This window comes from Acipenser ruthenus, chromosome 5 (assembly GCF_902713425.1).
Source record: "Acipenser ruthenus chromosome 5, fAciRut3.2 maternal haplotype, whole genome shotgun sequence".
In the NCBI taxonomy this organism is placed as follows: domain Eukaryota; kingdom Metazoa; phylum Chordata; class Actinopteri; order Acipenseriformes; family Acipenseridae; genus Acipenser; species Acipenser ruthenus.
Genome location: NC_081193.1, coordinates 20,882,900 through 20,901,855, shown reverse-complemented (window position 1 = coordinate 20,901,855; position 18,956 = coordinate 20,882,900). Strand labels below are relative to the sequence as shown.

At 35.8% G+C, this 18,956-nt stretch overlaps 2 protein-coding genes across 2 annotated transcripts; one reads left to right on the top strand and one right to left on the bottom strand.

Moving 5' to 3' along the window:
- Positions 1–10,101: 10,101 nt before the first annotated feature.
- LOC131737218 (uncharacterized) lies at positions 10,102–13,939 on the bottom strand. Its single transcript, XM_059024775.1, has 4 exons — positions 13,638–13,939; positions 11,644–13,237; positions 10,386–10,417; positions 10,102–10,137 (listed from the first exon to the last, which is right to left on the bottom strand). The coding sequence occupies exons 1-4, from the start codon at positions 13,638–13,640 to the stop codon at positions 10,102–10,104; spliced, it is 1,665 nt and encodes a 554-aa protein (XP_058880758.1). The 5' UTR covers positions 13,641–13,939.
- A 930-nt stretch (positions 13,940–14,869) lies between these two features.
- Positions 14,870–18,621, top strand: LOC131737097 (uncharacterized). Its single transcript, XM_059023804.1, has 5 exons — positions 14,870–15,103; positions 15,241–15,368; positions 16,070–16,238; positions 16,655–16,842; positions 17,521–18,621. The coding sequence occupies exons 2-5, from the start codon at positions 15,315–15,317 to the stop codon at positions 17,725–17,727; spliced, it is 618 nt and encodes a 205-aa protein (XP_058879787.1). The 5' UTR covers positions 14,870–15,103; positions 15,241–15,314; the 3' UTR covers positions 17,728–18,621.
- The last annotated feature ends 335 nt before the right edge of the window (positions 18,622–18,956 follow it).

Sequence of the window (18,956 nt, the reverse complement as noted above, 5' to 3'; positions counted from 1 at the left end):
GTTCTCCCTTCATTGACTTCTTCAGGTATTCCATCTTTGTCCATCATAGATGAATCAAGCTGCTTATGTAGTGTATCCTTTGTCATCCAACCAATTTCTGTATCTAGGTTCTCATTAATTCGCGGCCCTGTCTTTATATCATCATTTTTCATGCCCTGTTGTTTACATTCTTCACTTTTGTGTTCAATCACCATATTTACATATTCAGAAACCTTCTGTTGATGCACTTGGTTTTTATCATAACTTGAATATCCTTCCTCAGAAATGTTTGGATGTGGACAACCCTTTGTTCCCTTTTCATCAGATCTTGTTGATTGCATAATTTGACAGCACCTCCAGTGTTTTTTGGGGGGCAAAGAAGACTTCTTATTTTCTGTTGTGGCAGAATGTGCTTGCATGTTGCCCACATGTTGTGCCTTGCTTTGCACTTGTGAAGATCTTTTCTTGTCTGCGAAATGGCAACTTTTCACAGATTTCCTCTTGAAACAGGGTAGTGTGGTTTCAAAGACTATGTGAGAATATTTTGCAGGCGTTTTTCTCTCCCTTGGAGGCTGTAAATAGGCTAGATGAAATACAGTGGTTTGCATTATACTAGGAAATGTTATAGTTAATGTAAATGCAGGTGATTCAAGACTGTAGACTTTTTTCTGAAAGCACATAAAGGAAATGATGAAGTTTCCCTGGTGGTCCAGACCAGTTTGGCTTTACCCCAGTAACATTCAAACAAAATCATGTTAGTACCAAACATTATTTATTTGATGTTAGGAAATAAACAAGTAAAACAGTGTGTTAATTTATTACATTAAATTCCTTAACAAACGTGACCAACGTTACTAATTCAGGGGTCCAGAGTGGCAATTTGTCCTATTTTGTTTTCTGAGAAGCACTATTGTTTTATGACTTAACATTATTAAATTATTAGTTTGGTTATTTTGGTTAAACTGGTGAGTTTGGTTCAAGTTGTTTTAAAATCATATAAAACCATATATGGTTGTTAGTATGGCTACCCAATTGCTGTTATTGACTGATCTCACCACCAGTCAGTAAGGCTGATCAAAAAAATACGAGGAATAGAAATATTTATCGGAGCATCCTAGCTGCGCTGGTTTCCGAGGTATGACCACTGCTGGTTTGATATGACCATCTAAGATTTGACCATATAAATGAACTACTGTGCCTAAATACCAAATTTGAATGTCCTAGGCAGACAGTACATAAATTTGGCTACTTCAGGTTTGATTGAGGCAATCTTGGATTTTATCCCAAGACCACTAGGCAGGCCTTATAGTGTCTCAATACCAAAGTTTAGCATTGTAGCTGTGTCAAGTTGCAGTGGTTAGATTACTACAATCTTTTATTTGACCTATGACCCTTAAGGCATGTATAATATCATACCCAATTTGAGCATCCTAGCTATGTTTGTAGCAAAGATAAGATATAAAAATGATTATCTTGCATCCCCATTTGGGGCCCAAAAAGTAATTTCATTGAAAAGCTTTTTGATCAGCCTCACTGACCTTTGGTCACATCAGCCAATAGTTACAGCAACTGAGTCTACAAACAACCATATTACATATTACAGCAATTATAGCTTGACTATAACTGTAACTAAATAAAACTGGAGGAATAGCCATCCTCTTAAATTACAAAATAAAGTGAGAACCACCAGGGTATGATAAAACATTTTTGTCCATTTCTCACAGAATACACAATTGGACATATATATATATATATATATATATATATATATATATATATATATATATATATATATATATATATATATATATATATATATATATATATTTTTTAATAAAATCTGGTGATTTACATTCCATAATGTGTGCAAGTGCTCATTTACCACCTGGCAACATTGAACTTAATTGAAATGCCAGGCTTAAAGCCATAGCGTGGGCCATTAAATTATACCAAAGTAAAATCTTGTTGAACTACAACATGTCTTATTTACAACTGCATTCCAAGTTGCTTTTGCACCAAATACAACAATATTTAGTAAATATGTTAAACAGTTTAATACTGAACTTTTTAATGGTATATTAAAAGTGTGATGCAGCAGACAAATATAAAGAAATAGTCCTTGGAGTGACTCATTCTACAATTGGCCAGCTACTTTCAAGTATTAGTCAGGAAGGCTTGCCATAAAATGGGTGGCCTCCACTTTAATAGATGTTTATACTTAAAGGAGTTAAGTAATTGGAACTCTTCAAGTAAAAATAAATCCATTCATCATCATCATCCGCTTACTCTTTTACAGGGTCGCAGTGAGCCAGAGCCTAACCCGGCATACACAGGGTGCAAGGCGAGACTACACCCTGGATGGCAAACCAGCCCATTGCAGGGCACCACACACACGGCAATTTAGAGTGACCAATCAACCAAGACAGCATGTCTTTGGACTGTGGGAGGAAACTGGAGTACCCAGAGGAAACCCACACAAACACAGGGAGAACATGCAAACTCCACACACACAGTACCCTAGGCTGGATTTGAACCCAGGACCCTGACGCTGTAAGGCAGCAGCGCTAACCATTACGCCACAGTGCCGCCCAGAAAAGAAATCGGCAACAATAATCATTGGAACAGCAGCTAACATTTGAAAATAGAGTTCAGCTAGTAAATACGAGTATCCCCCAAACAGAATGAAGTGGCATCATTCACTATGTTTTATCTTTATATATATATATATCTTTTATATATATATACAGTGCCTTTCGAAAGTATTCGGCCCCCTTGAACTTTGCGACCTTTTGCCACATTTCAGGCTTCAAACATAAAGATATGAAACTGTAATTTTTTGTGAAGAATCAACAACAAGTGGGACACAATCATGAAGTGGAACGAAATTTATTGGATATTTCAAACTTTTTTAACATATCTGCGATTACAGCTGTAAGTCGCTTGGGGTATGTCTCTATCAGTTTTGCACATCGAGAGACTGAAATTTTTGCCCATTCCTCCTTGCAAAACAGCTCGAGCTTTCAGTTTTTTATTTGTTAAAAAAGTTTGAAATATCCAATAAATTTCGTTCCACTTCATGATTGTGTCCCACTTGTTGTTGATTCTTCACAAAAAATTACAGTTTCATATCTTTATGTTTGAAGCCTGAAATGTGGCAAAAGGTCGCAAAGTTCAAGGGGGCCGAATACTTTCGCAAGGCACTGTATATATATATATATATATATATATATATATATATATATATATATATATATATATATATATAGTATTAACAGTATAGTAGTATTACAGTATATTCAAGGGTGTTGGAATTTTACAATGTATTACAATTATTATTATTATTTTAAGCAAATTAGTTCAAGTAAAACTGTAGAAATAAAAAAAATATTTAGAGGTTTTTCAGCGCATATTGATTTACATATTTTCAGTGAGCTGATATATAGAGAAGGCATTTAAAAAAAAAAGCCAAATACAGGTGGGACAAATGGTAGGCTACTAATTCCGTTATCGTAGGGAGGCTGTGACGTCTCTCCCCTACAAAATAATCATTAATACCTTGAAAAGGATAGCGGCACAAACGTTGGTTTCAACAGCACTAACCAGCACAAACAAATGACACATATCTGGTTCAAATCTGTTATTGTACTTGATGCCACTGTCAGTCCCCTAAATAATCGATAACACCGTGTAACAACTTTTTTTTTTTTTTTTTGGTTCCTGGGTAGTAAGTGTTATTTCCTAATTGCTTATGCCTCAAAAGTATAGAAAATGGCTATTATTCCCCACAAACTTTGCTTTTGTGACCAGGACAGTGATAGTTTGAAATTTACCATTTTTACCAATTTTCCAGAACATTCCAGATAGCTTCAGTGCAGAGTAAACTTGGAGTAACTTCTAGAACTTTCTAGAACTTTCCAGTAATGTAAATAGTAGTATAAATACAGGGGCCTTAAGCCCACCAGTTCAGTTTAGTTCCAGCTGCCTAAGTGGATACATATCTGCATTTTTCTGAGATGGCATCAAGAGGCTGCAAGCAACCGGCAGACGCATTTTGCTATGTCTGCGGCCAATTTATCAAGACAAGAGCGAAAAAGTACTCCGTGGAAGCATCTGCTAAGATGTGTGAGGCCTACAAGGCATATTTCGGCATGCCTGTCGGTGATCAAGACAAACCCTGGGCACCTCATTTCACCTGCGAGCACTGCAAAAAAAACTCTGGAAGGTAAGATGGACAATTGTTGCTCGGAATTTTATGTTATAAAATTTGTTAAAATTTTTAAAATTGTAAAAGTTTTTAATTTTAAAATGTTTTACAATTTTCAATGTTAAAGAAAAAATATATCATATATGAAAAATGTTGAGAGAATCTCTAACACATTAGTCATGGGTGAAATAAATGTATTTTTGTAGGATGGTACAGAGGGGAAAAGAAAGCCATGAAGTTCGCTATCCCAAGAATTTGGCGGGAACCCACTGACCACTCAAGCAACTGCTACTTCTGCATGGTGGACCCTTCCAAACGTCGGACTGGCAAGAATGCACCTGCTATCACGTATCCGGACCTTCCTTCATCCATCGCCCCGGTGCCACACTGCCATGAGCTTCCCGTACCCACTCCTCCGGAGAGAGAGCAGCCGTCTTTAGAAGAGAGCAGCAAGTCAGAGAGCGAGGAAGACGTTGTAGATCCAGATGACAATTTCAGAGGTGGAGCTGAGGAGAGAAACCCATACTACCCCAACCAAAAAGACCTCAACGACTTGATTAGAGATCTTGGTCTCACCAAGTCCAATGCCGAGCTTTTGACGTCTAGGCTCAAGTAGTGGAACTTGTTGGATGAAAGTGTGCAAGTCGCAGATCAGAGGAAGCGTCACCAACCTTTTTCCAGCTTCTTCACTCGTCAAGATGGGCTCTGCTTCTGCCACAATGTGACCAGTCTGTTCGAGGCAATCGGAATCGCCTGTAACCGGAATGAGTGGCGCCTCTTCATTGACAGCTCATCCAGGATCCTCAAAGCCGTGCTGCTCCATAATAGTAACAAGTACCCGTCTCTTCCCCTGGCTCACTTGGTGCACCTCAAAGAGGATTACAACAGCATCAAGAGCTTGCTGGACGCCTTGAAGTATGATGAGTACGGCTGGGAGGTCATAGGAGTCTTCAAAATGGTGGCATTCCTGATGGGTCTCCAAGGAGGTTTTACCAAGTTTCCCTGCTATCTTTGCCTTTGGGACAGCAGGGACACCAAAGCGCACTACCACAGGCGGGACTGGCCACAGCAGACCGAGTTCTCTGTGGGTAGGAACAACGTCAAGTGGGAGCCACTGGTGGACCCCCGGAAGGTGCTGATGCCACCACTGCACATCAAATTGGGCCTTATGAAACAATTTGTCAGAGCTCTAGATAAGGAGTCGGCAGCCTTCAAGTACCTTCAAGACTTCTTCCCTAAGCTGTCTGAGGCAAAGGTCAAAGCCGGTGTCTTCGTCGGACCACAGATAAAGAAGATCCTGGAGTGCAATGAATTCCCCAAGAAGCTCACTAGTAAGGAGAAAGTGGCTTGGAACAGCTTTGTCACAGTGGTTCGGGGCTTCCTGGGCAATCACAAGGCCGAAAACTATGTGGAGCTGGTTGAGACTCTGGTGAAGAACTACTGCACAATGGGCTGTAGGATGTCCCTCAAAGTCCATATCCTTGATGCTCATCTTGATAAATTCAAGGAGAACATGGGAACGTACTCGGAGGAGCAAGGCGAGCGCTTCCACCAGGATATACTGGACTTTGGACGCCGCTACCAAGGACAGTATAACGAGAACATGATGGGAGACTACATTTGGGGGCTGATTCGTGAAAGTGATTTACAGTATAATCGTAAATCTCGAAAAACTACTCACTTCTAAATCTTTTGTAGTCATTTTTGTATTACTTTAGTATAAATACATGTTAATTTGGATTCATATGTTGTTTTTTTCTGACTTTATGTGAACGAAAAGACACAAATTCGCCCGTTTTCTCATTGGAAATAGGTAAATTTAAAATTATCACTGTCCTGGTCACAAAAGCAAAGTTTGTGGGGAATAATAGCCATTTTCTATACTTTTGAGGCATAAGCAATTAGGAAATAATACTTACTACCCAGGAACAAAAATTGTGTTACATAGTGGATAGCAGCACAAACCTTGGTTTCTACAGCACTAACCAGCTCAACGGTAACACAAACGAATGTCAAATTTGTTTAAATTACATTATTGTTAATATCTGAAAACTGCACTAATAAGGATTATATAAAGGAGGATAGGACAAGGATGTCACAAATGGGCGGGGCCAACAATGGAGCTTTTACCTGGAGCCCAGAAGACCACTTTGCGTTTTACCTATTGACACTTGTCTTGGCGAAATGTTTCGAGCCATATTTCAACTTTCATTCGCATAAGTATGTACAGTGCATCAAACTTGTGCAGGAAAAAAGAGTCATTTAAAAGGGTTTGTGCTGGCTGCAAAAAAGTAACAAGCAGACAAAAATAGATTTTTAAAAAACAGTATTTATTGTTTGACCACGTTTCCATAGTAGGGGAGATAGGCGACTTGAGCTGACCACACTCTGACACAAACAACTTACATCTGTTGTCTACCAATTCCCATAGTCAGATGTTACAATTGACCCCATGGCCAGGACATCTCACGTGCCAAGTTTGGTGGTTCTAGCTGTCGGGAAATAGGTCAAAATAGCCAGTTAGCTATTCACCACAGCGCCCCTATAGGTGGCATAGCAATATGAATGGTACCAAAATGTAAGTGACGTCGAGTACATCTCACGTGCCAAGTTTGGTGGTAGTTCTAGGTCAAAATAGCCAGTTAGCTATTCGGTTTCACTGCAGCGTCACTATAGGTGCCACAACAATGAACAGCAAAGCTGGAAACCCTAATAACAAGTTGGTCAAGAAGTAGGCAGTGGAAATACCCCGTGCGGAACTACGTTCCATGGTGATGTGGACTAGATCAAAGACAATATATTATATATGTTTTTATATTATTATCCTAGAGGTGTCTATTTTTTTTGTGATTGGGCGCTGCAGATACTGAGTAGTTTACTGGTGCCCTCAAATTCCTGTGCATTTAGCCAATAGGAAAGCTCGTGATTCCTGCAAACAGACAGGGAGCCTTCCCTTTGGCTGTCTGGTGTGGAAACAGCAGTACGAGCTGCCAAGGGTGCTGCGCGGTCTGTAGCCTCAGTGACAGGCAAGTTACCAGATGAGATAGACTGGAGTTAGTAAGAGGTGAGCCGCTTATCATTTCCACAATGTGTATTTATTTTTGTGCACAATAATTGTAAACTTCACGTCAAAATCAAGTGTTTCTAATATTTGCACCATAGATTTTTTTTTTTTACAGTGCGCTTCATAGATATCTGCTCATTACATCCCCCCCAATTAATATTATTATCGTTTTCAGAAATTGAAAAACTGAAAATATTGTTTGTTCTTTTCATTTTTCAGTTTTTTTCATCTGCAGTTCAAAAATTGACGAAAAACAAACAAACATCAAACCGCGGTAAAATCAATAGCAAGCTGTAGAAACGAATAGCAAACTGGAAAATGAATAAGAAGTTGAAGTAGCGAATAGCAAGCTGGAATAGCGAACTGCAGGCTGGAATAGCGAACTGCAGGCTGGAATAGCGATCTGGATTAATGTGAGCTGGAATAGCAAACTGCGAACTGCTTGCTAACTTCACTATGTCAGGGATACGTATTTTTTGTTTATCTGTTGTTGCGTTCTTACGCCAGTGTGCTAATCTGTCTGGTGCTTATTTTACTTCTTAGTTACCCTGTTTGGCAATGGTTTTATTTCAGATTGCATAATTATTTAAAAGCCGCAGTCATTTCTTAAATGTGATCGTTGTGAAAACAAGTACATATTTAGTATTTTAATCACTCTGAATAAATGTGGAGATAAATGCTTTATCCACATAAACCTTATCTCTATTTACAGTGTTTTTAGATTGCATTTACTTCTTTTACCAAAATTTAGTGATAATATCCTACCAACACATTCGTATACAACTTCAGTCCATGGCCTGGTCAGATATGTGATAAAGGTTTGTATTCACAAAACTCGTGGGTATTTTTTTTTCTGTTGATATTAATACACAGTTTGACAATGCACTAGACGGCTGTGGCTTCGTTGATTTTCATTGATAGCCTACATTTTATTGTATTCACAAAGAAGACTTCGGTTAATTGTTGGATTTTTACCACAAACCCTTGCAATAATCTTTTTGGGGGGATTTATTATAAGAAATTGTTAGAAATAAACACACAAATACATCAATAATGAAATAGAAAATGTATTTTATCACTTTTGGAACAGGGTCCTCTCCTTTGCGGTCTGCAAACAAAGGCCTATAAAAATGATATCAATAATGTGTTTCTAAAATCTTCACATACAGCCCAGCTAACACAAAACGTTTTCCTAACGTTCCTGGAAGGTTGTGACAAACACAACGTCGCTACAACATTCTTAGAACATTTTTGGTTAGGCGTAACGTTGTAACGTTCTGTACATGTTGTATCTCAACCAACACACAACGTTGCTGCAAGGTTCTGGTTTGATTGTGTTTTACACAAGGTTGAGAAAACATTCTAAAAACGTGATATTTATAAAGATATTCAGAAGTGAAATTATTTTCCAAATTAGGGTGAATGTTTTTTTTTTCTTTAAAAAATGTGTACAAAATTATTTAATTATTATTTAAGTTCTGCTAATTTGGGGTAATGCAGCTTTCGGGGGGGGGGGGGGGGGGGGGGAGAGTTACCCCTATTAATACGCTGCAAACTCAGAGCAGCACACTCTTAATATTTCCTCCTAATAAAATAAATAAATAACAATAATAATCTACTGCAACGCTCTGTTTATGTGACGTAATATGCCCTCAAGGACTGAATGTGCTCGAGCGATGTTCTGAGAAGGTGACGGTGACAGGAAAGCGAAATAGAGTGAGAAATATTTGTGTGTGTGTTTTAGTCATTTTAGGTCGTAGTTAGTTAGGTTCATTTTATTTAATTATTTAGCCAGCTACATCCGACTATTTTAAGGTAAGCTTCACATAAATATTTTTTTAAAGTGTAATGTAGAGCTTAAACTTTTAAGAATAAAGTACGTAACAGAAAAAGTAGATGATGTTTTGCCAATCGTTTTGAAAGGTAATGCCCATACGGAAAGGAAATATATGTTTAATATATAAAATATATATGTGAAATAATTTGTATATATGAATAATACATTTTTGAACTTGCAACATATTTTCAACATATAAAAAATACATGGCTCACCGATTTAAAAAATATATTTTTCTATTATTTTCAAATAAAGTTTTTTCATAATGTATTTTGCATATATTAGAAATATATGTTCTGAGAAAATCTTAAATATATTTTGCCATATATTGTTAAAAATACATTTCTCATAACTTGCAATGTTTTCTAAACTGGCATAAATCATATTTTAAATCCATTGTGGATGCTTTTTATATATCTTTTTATATAGGGCAGCAGTGTGGAGTAGTGGTTAGGTCTCTGGACTCTTGACCGGAGGGTTGTGGGTTCAATCCCTGGTGGGTGACACTGCTGCTGTACCCTTGAGCAAGGTACTTTACCTAGATTGCTCCAGTAAAAACCCAACTGTATAAATGGGTAATTGTATGTAAAAAATAATATGATATCTTGTAACAATTGTAAGTCGCCCTGGATAAGGGCGTCTGCTAAGAAATAAATAATAATAATATTAAATACTAAAATATTCTGCCACAAATACGAGTGCAACTAATATCAAATGTATTACATTTTATGCAAAAATGTTAAAACAATACTTCATAACATGCATTTCTACTTTTGAGTGTTTTGATAAGGTGTTAAAACCTTTGTTATTCTAAGTTTTCTCCTAGCACTGAAAACTCTATTTTTTAGATACTTGGGATGCAAGCAATATGATACAACGGTATTGAATATTGCACATTTTTGACAAAAACATAACACTGCGAAAAACTGATAACCAAGGTTAACACTTTATTTTTTATTTTTTGCTAAACAAATCCTTTCCATATCATATTAGGTATCATTTGACTACTTTTCATTTTCAGTTGTCATTATGTTCCCCAATAGGTGCTAGTTTCTAAACAGATAAAGCAAGAAGCAAGAATACATAGCTTTACAAGCATACATTCTACATGTAATTTATACATTCTACATGTATCAAACATATTTACAAATGTATACTTTATATAATTCATAAATGTTCTACAGCAGGTTTTATAGACACCTTTCAATCCGCAACTGGGTGAAGACCTGGGAACCCCCTTAGTGCCTTAAATCATGTCAAGCAAATGTCCATTGTATAACTCAAAGAACATTGTAACCTACATGCTCTTTACCATACAGCTTTTCAGTCAGGACTACAAAATGAAAAGAAAAAAAACTGTTCACAGTGGTAAAGATGTTCCTCACTAATGCTCTGACTGGTTAAGATTGCAACATCTTCAACAAGCAGATACAGCCTAATATTTTCTTGCAAAAGCCAATTTTTACACTGGAATACTGTAGAAACCAAGTCAAGCAAACCACTCATGAGTTTTCCAGACATTGTACTGAGTAACTGAGCTCCATTCCTGAAGGGCAGCAATGTCTGTTCTCAAGTCTGTTCCTAATTATGTAATTTATATTACTATTTACACAATTGTTTTCTCAAGGTATTTTATATAGTGTTCCGTTCATTCAAGACAAAAATTGTCTATAAAATATTTGGGGGTCTAGATAGATTTTAATTATCCAGCTTATTAAACAATTAAACCAATAAAAAAACAAACAAAACAAAAAAACTGACCTACCCGTTAATGGCCAAAACCAACTCAGAATTTAATGTTTTTACAAGTAGAAGAGAGTGGCATTTTACGAGAACTGAAAACGGTATTAACTACAGGTTTAGTGGATAAGTCAAAGTTTTGATTTACTCCCGGTAAAAGTATAAAATTCTGATGTTTTACTGTATCTGCCTTCTTTGGAATAAAATCTGTTTATTTGCAGCACTCAACATTATTGGGCATTTCACAAACATAATTAAGGCTTTCTCTAGGAAGATGCACATGTACACATTTTCTTTGAATTGCACGGCTTTCTACAGCAACAAGGTGTCCAAATTTGGAAAGAATGCGTTTTATATGGCTCAAAGTTATGCGTGATACATCATCATTGCAGAAACTGTTTCGGATTACAGTCATGTACCTTCCAATTGCATAACATTTCTCTCCATTCCCAAGATTGACAACAGCAAATGTCTCTATTTTGAAAAAGTTCCCATCTCTGAGAGAAACTGTGAAACTATTCCTCTTTTTCAGTTTGCCATATTGTTCAGAGTGAATTATCTCACCATTCACAATTATTCTGTCGTACTGCTTAAAATATAAACCAGGCGGTACCTGTTCTGCAACACTGTGTAAAGCATGGTAGTACTTCCTTTCCAGTTTTTTTCTTTTTGGCGTACCAAGCACAGTAATGTTGTCTACTTCATCAGCTCCCTGAACTGGTGTTTGTTTACAGCAAAATGAAAGAAACAACTTTTCAGCTGGCGTGTTATGCAACTTTTCTTTAAACATCTTAAGCGATTGTTCCATCAGAAACTTACGACACATTTGCAGTGGAACCGCCGGAGTGCCTTTAACCATGTCAAGCAAATGTCCATTGTATGACTCATAAAGGAAAGCAGAGTGCGCCCATAATGGCTCCCAGTCCCGTACACTTTTCACAAGATGCAATGTACAGTGAACATTGTAACTCACATGCTCTGTACCATACAGCTTTTCAGTCAGGACTACAAAATGAATGAATACCCGTTCACAGTGGTATAGCTGTTCCTCACTAATGCTCTGACTGGTTAAGATTGTAATACCTTCAACAAGCAAACACCAGTGTAAGAAATATTTTTCTTGCAAAATTCCTTTTAACACTGGAACACTGTAGAAGACAAGCCAAGCAAACCATTCATGCGCTTTCCAAAACTTGTACTGAGTGACTGAGCGTGGTATGCGGGATATATTTGATGGTGGTTTAATAGGAAGGAGTCTGGAATCTATACGCTCTACCTGTGTACCAAGATAAAATGGGTATCTGTGGTACTTTGATTCCACCCACAACCTCATCATTTGTCTGGCAACACCCAGAAGTGCACAGTGCATGTAGTCAGGAATAAACCCATTGATAATGTCAAAGTTAGGGATACACATAAGAATACTAGGTCCTTTCACACCACATACAGTTTTCTTATTCTGAAAAGCATGCTCTGCTTGTTCTATGGTTTCAGTACTGCTCCTCAGTACAAAATCTTTCTTGTAAGGGTATGCCCTAGTCATCCCTCTGCCTTTTGGTACATTTGTACCAGGATCTGTACAAAACCCACATCCATGTAGGCCATTGAACTGCATCATATTCTGCAAAAGTGGTCTGGCAACAGAGTCACAAATAGCTAAAGTGCACACAACTTTGGAATTGATCTTCTCTTGCATTACTGCATTCTCCCAGTCAACCCCACTCTGCATTAAGTCCTGACATTCATTAACAAATGGCTGAAGATATAGATTCATATCTGGCTTTTTGCTACCAAACCAGAGAGAAGCCATAAGCACATGTTTCAATCTTTCCACTGGAGGAAGTTCATTCAGAACACATAATACAGGCCAAACACTATACTGGGAGGACTTAAAGACTGGAACGCCATCACAACTGAAATTCACTGATAAAGTGTTGGAAGGAGAACTGTTTAAAACTTTTTTATACAAAGTTCCATCCTGAATGTCACTGTAATTGCCGGTTGTTGATCTTTCTTTGTGAAAAGCCAAATGTTTCTGTACACTAATGTCATTTAGAAGTGCTTTTATTTGACTTTTGAGTGGCATACAGAAGAAAAATTGCCCTTTGCTTATGTTGTGACTAGCCACCCATTGTTCCCCACAAAAACTACAATCTCCAGAAGTAGCTTTGTTCCCTAGAAGCATTTCACATGTTTCGCAGATTAAATAAATATCTATTACCCCTTTACAGTCTGAAAAGTACTTTTCAAAATAGTACTTGGAAGCTGGTACTGTGCCATCACCACCAATGTGATTTAATAGTTTTAAAATGTCTTCCAGGGCTTCATTAGTGAGCTGATGTTTAGTTTTAAGAGCTAAAAGAAGGAGGTAGTTCTGGTCAGTGGACGATATTGCATTCGAAGATGTCTCAGCCTGCAGAGAAAATAAGAGGGGAATAAGAGTTATTTCTTGTAACTCCATTACAGGCTTTACATGACATAAAAATGTTGAAATATTAATACTTTAAATGTAACACCAGCATCAGCATATTAATTGAAAGTAATGTCCAATCTAAATTAACAAATTTAACATTTTGAGATAAATGCTTAACTCATGAGGCAACTTGCTCATTTAAAATGTTATGTTTTAGAGGATGCAATCATTAGCTATTCTAGGTCAACAAATGAATGTTCTGAAAGTGCAATTTAAAGATACCTTGTTTGTTACAGAATTTTACATATCTTAAGAGGGGCTAATTATATCATTAGATAATCACATACTGAATCATCCAAGTAGGAGGCCTTAAATGTTTGGGTCTGTGCATTTTACGTACCATAACAGCATTACATGGTGACTGGGCATTATTTTCAGGCCATATGTGTTGTGTGTGAAAACACGTGCCTCTATTTCACAGTTTGGATTATCTTCTGGTTGTTCCTCTTCCTGAGCATACATCTCAGAGCCTGCACTGGGTCTTGACATACCCTCTTCTGTTCTGTGAGGCTGTGCAGTGGGTCTTGAAAGATATTCCTTTACTGTGTCAAACCCCCCTTCCAAGTTTGTGTTCGTCTTCAAAAGAAGTCTCTCCTCTGGACAAGCCAATATCTCAGTGTCAGTGACTTGTTCAGATACAGGTGTTCCCTGTAAAAAGAAATTGTAATACAGAATGCACAGTGTAAACATATCTTACTGTTTAATTTGCATTACTTAACAAAACAATATAAATTATTTCTGAATTTTACTAAATATCACCAAAAAATAAGTATGTACAAATTAAATAATTGCATATTAAGGTGGGAGATGCCAGATAGGTTGTAGGTGAATTGTAATTTATATTTTGGCAAAATCACAATTCACCATACTTATCATGGCATCACCCACCTTTACATAATAATTACTCTTGATTAAATACCCTTGTTATTTAGGACCTTTTCCACATCCACCCTTATTTTTATTTTAAATATATATATATATATATATATATATATATATATATATATATATATATATATATATATATATATATATATATATATCGATCTGGTTACATTTTCTAATAATACAATGTTGCTGCTTACCTCTGTGTCCGACTCCTTTCGGTTTTTTTCCAACTGTCTGCATTCCTGTGAGCTTTAGGGATTGTTTTAAGTTAGAAAAAAATACAAAACTCTGAAATAACAAAAATATACCACATAAAATATGTGTTTAAGTAATACTTACACTACAGCTTTCTTTTCATTCTTTAATTTGTTCTCTTCGGGATACTGGAGGAATATTTTCTTTTTCTTCCATTTTAAACACACAAGCACACGTAATAATTAGTTTAATCTTTATTATTCTCTGACTGTATAAAAAATTGAAAAAAGTAGCCCAATGCCATAGCATTGCCAAATGGAAAGGATGCGCAATAAAACAATCTACGGGCACAGACAAGACAGTGGGTATGTGGGTTTGTTGTAATTGGGCGCGAACTGATCTGGCACATGACTCGCGAGAAGAGGCTCGAGAGTATGCAAATGACCGCCACAGTTCAAAACGTGATCATTTACGTTGAATACGGTTTGAACTCGAAGAGGAAGATTGGACAGTTGCAATGTATTTGCTGGTTAAACGGAGTAGTGGGTCAGATAAGTACAAAATTAGCATCATTCCAGCAGTATGGGTTAGGAATTTTGATGAAGACACATTTGAAGAAAATGGAGACATAGGTTCGAGAAGTTATATAGCAGAATGGAGGTCAGGGAAGAAAACACCGCGTGGAGGCTGGCCTGTGTGACTGCGAGGTGCTCAAAATGTCAGGTATGTATTTAATTACGTAATTTATGATAAGTTGTGTGACCGTTTTTTTTTTTCAAGCTAATATATTACTTGCACTGAAAGAACAACATTTGCAGCCATTGTTCTTTTTTTTCTTTTAATTTTGTGTGCGTGTATAGCAAAATAATCTGACCTGAAAATAAATGAGGTGGACCAAACTTAGAACAAAACGGCAGCTTCTAAAAGATTAATAATGCGGAATAAAAGATACATGGATGATTCGTCAAGTGACTCCGAACCAATCCAGGTAAATTTACAGAAATGATTTCCAAATGGTAGCTGATAGCGACTGTGCCTTATGTAACATTGAGTTAGGGCATTAAACTAAGTACATTTTGAAAAGCCTTGGCTTTACCCTTCTGTTTTGGTTTCAGCGCAAAGTGAGACATTTCCTGTTCTTAGGTTTTATTATGATTATACATACTAATGATATGAATTATTCTGATATGCCAATTCACTGAAGTACATATTGGATTGTAAAGTTATGCTTGGATTTTGGACAGATATAGATAGCTAGTACAAACAGTGTTAATGGTGTGAAATTGGAGCCTGACCCTGCAATTTGCATATTGTGAATTATGTCACTTTCAGAGTAACGTTATTTTTATTTATTTTATTTAACCTTCATTTAGTCAGGTATGTTAAGTGAGAACATTTTTTCATTTTCATTAACAACCTGGGAACATACCTAAAGCTAATACAAAATTGATCTCTATTGTTCTGAAGTTTGCTGACAAGCCAATACTGTAAAATATGGGGAGACATTCCAATGTCATGAGTGAAATATGATTGTTTACATTTAGTTAAATTGTTTTGCAGTGATAGTAATTTGTGAGTTGCAAGTTTGCATGTTGTATGTAATATTTCTGTTTATATAATGTTTAAATGTGGTTTAATTTAATTTGTATTTTGAAATGTTGAAGAGCAATGAACAATGTTATTTTTTAGCAAAATAAAAAGATGTCTGCTAAGCAAGACAGATGTGACAACATTCTGAATAAGCTGAAGGCAGCACATGAGGAAGTAGATAGTGAAGCAGACCAACTTATGGCATTGAAAAATAAAGTTGAAAAACTGGAGGAAGAAAACAATTCACTCAAGCACAAGGTAGTACAAGGTAAGTAGAAATGCAAGTCCAAGTTGTGCCCTCTAGCATTATTACACCTTTTTATACAAGTAATTAGCACCACAGTTGCTAAGATTACATTAGTCACAATATAAGATATAGAAAGTAACTTACACATTATCTTCTAGAATGTCTGTAGTTCATCTGACATATACAAGTATACCCTTGAAATACTCATTAAACTTTAATACATTTGTGAAAAGATGTATGTGCTGTTTCTCATATTCTGTAAAGAATAAAATAGCAGAATTACAATTAAGTAAGATGGCCCCCTAAGAAAAACTTTGCAGATTAAAGCAGAGAACACAGGCCCACTTTCAAAACTGTATATGAACTTTGGCAAAACAAAAATTATATTAAGTGGATTTCTACTTGTTCATGAAATTGTGTTTTTTCTTACTTTTCAGCAATACTCCAAAAACTTGAAGTACTTGAACAGAAAACATGTGAGCGAATCATCTATTCCTCTGATTCTGATTTACAGACACGTTATGGAACACCTACCCGTTCCACTGGGAATTCAATAGAAGCCTTAGCTTCTTTGAAGTCTGTATTATCAGCACCTGTTTCTCCTCCCATGAAAGCAGCTGGAAAGGTAAAACGTATCTGTTTAATCTTCATTGTGACAAATTAAATTTGAAGACTGAAAAATAACTGACATTGGTTTTAATGTCTACCTCAATTTCAGTTTTAATACACTTTGCAAAATCTATTGTCATCATTCAAGGGTCTCATACATTGTGTTCCATATATTAATCCACCCTGGAAAAAGTGTGACTTGAAACTACACTACAGTTTAGTAAAGTTTGATAAAGAATGGCCAGATATGACCAGATGAGCACATGGCAAAAACTCGACTTATTACTATTATTGCACTTAAAATGTACTGAGTACATTTTGTAAAGTATTGCACTCCCAGAAAAGGACAGGATTGTCTATGTAACTGCACTATTGCAATTTAGGAAGACCACCTTCAGTTTGTGACCCTTCGAGCAAATTACACTTAGATGTAAACACTGTCAATGTTGCAGCTTCCACTATACTGCCAAATAATTTGTATTTCTGAGGTGGGATAAAATGGTTTTGTCCTTAAGGTTTAGATGTAAGTTTGACATTCAGTATGCAAATTGAGAAGTAATTTGGAGGAGCATTCTTTTATTCTTGAAATATTAGTCTACCACATCATTGCATGGAAGGGTTGTTATAACAGTGTGTTGATGAAAATGGGTTTTACTTTAGGTTAATCTTTTTTTAATTCTATTTATTTTCACAGGTTGAAATCCATCCAGGAAGCAATGTTTTTGTTGAGGAATTGGCTTGGGCTCTAACAAATAAAGCAACTTCCTGTACTTCATTTGTACGCTCTCTAACACTTGCTGTGTTTGACGTTGAAACGCTTGTCAGAAGCAATCTTCGTACAGTTGTATGGTACTGTGGGATTGGAGAGGATGTAGTTGTTTTAGTATATTGCTTCATTTAGGCATGTTTTTATAGTTTTAAAAGTTTAAGTCAGTGTTTAGGTGTTTGGCTAACCATCTATTAATGCTGTTAATCTTTTTTCTGTGTGTGTGTATTTCAGCTGCAACACTAGCAAAGTTTCCAACTGCAACAAAGTCACAGATTGGTTCAACAATCAACGGAAAGATCGCTGAACTAAGACACAATCTCAGAAAACAAAATACGGATAAGTCTCCTGACTCGGTACTAATTTCAAAAGGCAAATGTGTAAATCTGACCCACAGAGCCTTTGTCTTCTTTTTTGAGCCAATTGAGTCCTTAATCACATAGGCCTATTGAATTCTTAAATTTAACTACTGGTACTTGTTTGGTAAGACACTTCTTGTCTTAAATATGGAAATTGTTAGTAATTAGCATACACCATGTACCTAGATGATTTTGAACTGCAGAATTGTTGTAATAACCGCATGTCTAGAGTGTAAGATTTGGCTCATCGTCTGTATCATTAAAGTGTTTTATGCAGCTTAATTCCTATCGTTGTTAGAAAGGTTTCAAAACTTTCTAAATGTTTCTATGTTCTGATTTAGGATCTGTTCATGTATCCTTTCTCTCATGCACATTATTGTAAGTGGAATAGACACAGACCTGAGAGAATAAATAGAATATCCATGTTATTGCCTGTTGTCATATTTGTACAAATGCACATACTTTGTAGGATCATTTATTGACACAAGTCTTTTTTGCTTAAATATGTAAAAAAAATTATATTCCATGTATCTTGTCATGGAAAAATGCTTATTTTATGTATTTAAAATTGTATGCAATGTATTTCAAATACACACAATTTGCATTTTACTTGTATTAGTTCACAATGTAATGGATACATGTAATATACCCTTTAAAAGTATTAATGATATTAACCTGTTAAATATATATAACATATATACAAATAGTGTTTAATACATACATTTAAATTATATTAAACATACATTTTGGATACATTAATTTATATAATAATAATGTATTGTACTACTAGGTAACATATAAAAAATGTATATACAATTTATATTTATACTATATAAAATATGCATTTTTATATTTGCAGTACTATATAAATATGAACTGTACCACATAAAAGTAATATATCTTTGCATATATTATAAATGTATAAAATTTAACAGTTTATATATATATATATATATATATATTTCATAAATTTTAAAAATATTTTATATATATATATTTACAATT

Bases quoted from the DNA above. Each gene is read 5' to 3' on its own strand.
- LOC131737097 (XM_059023804.1), top strand. From the start codon at position 15,315: ATGCGGAATAAAAGATACATGGATGATTCGTCAAGTGACTCCGAACCA. The intron at 16,239-16,654 runs GTAAGTAGAAAT...CTTACTTTTCAG, and splicing joins CAAGCACAAGGTAGTACAAG to CAATACTCCAAAAACTTGAA. The intron at 16,843-17,520 runs GTAAAACGTATC...TTATTTTCACAG, and splicing joins CCATGAAAGCAGCTGGAAAG to GTTGAAATCCATCCAGGAAG.
- LOC131737218 (XM_059024775.1), bottom strand. The intron at 10,418-11,643 runs GTAAGTTTCTGA...TTCATTTTGTAG, and splicing joins GGTTCCACTGCAAATGTGTC to TCCTGACTGAAAAGCTGTAT. The intron at 10,138-10,385 runs GTAGGTTACAAT...TTATCTGTTTAG, and splicing joins AGCTGTATGGTAAAGAGCAT to AAACTAGCACCTATTGGGGA.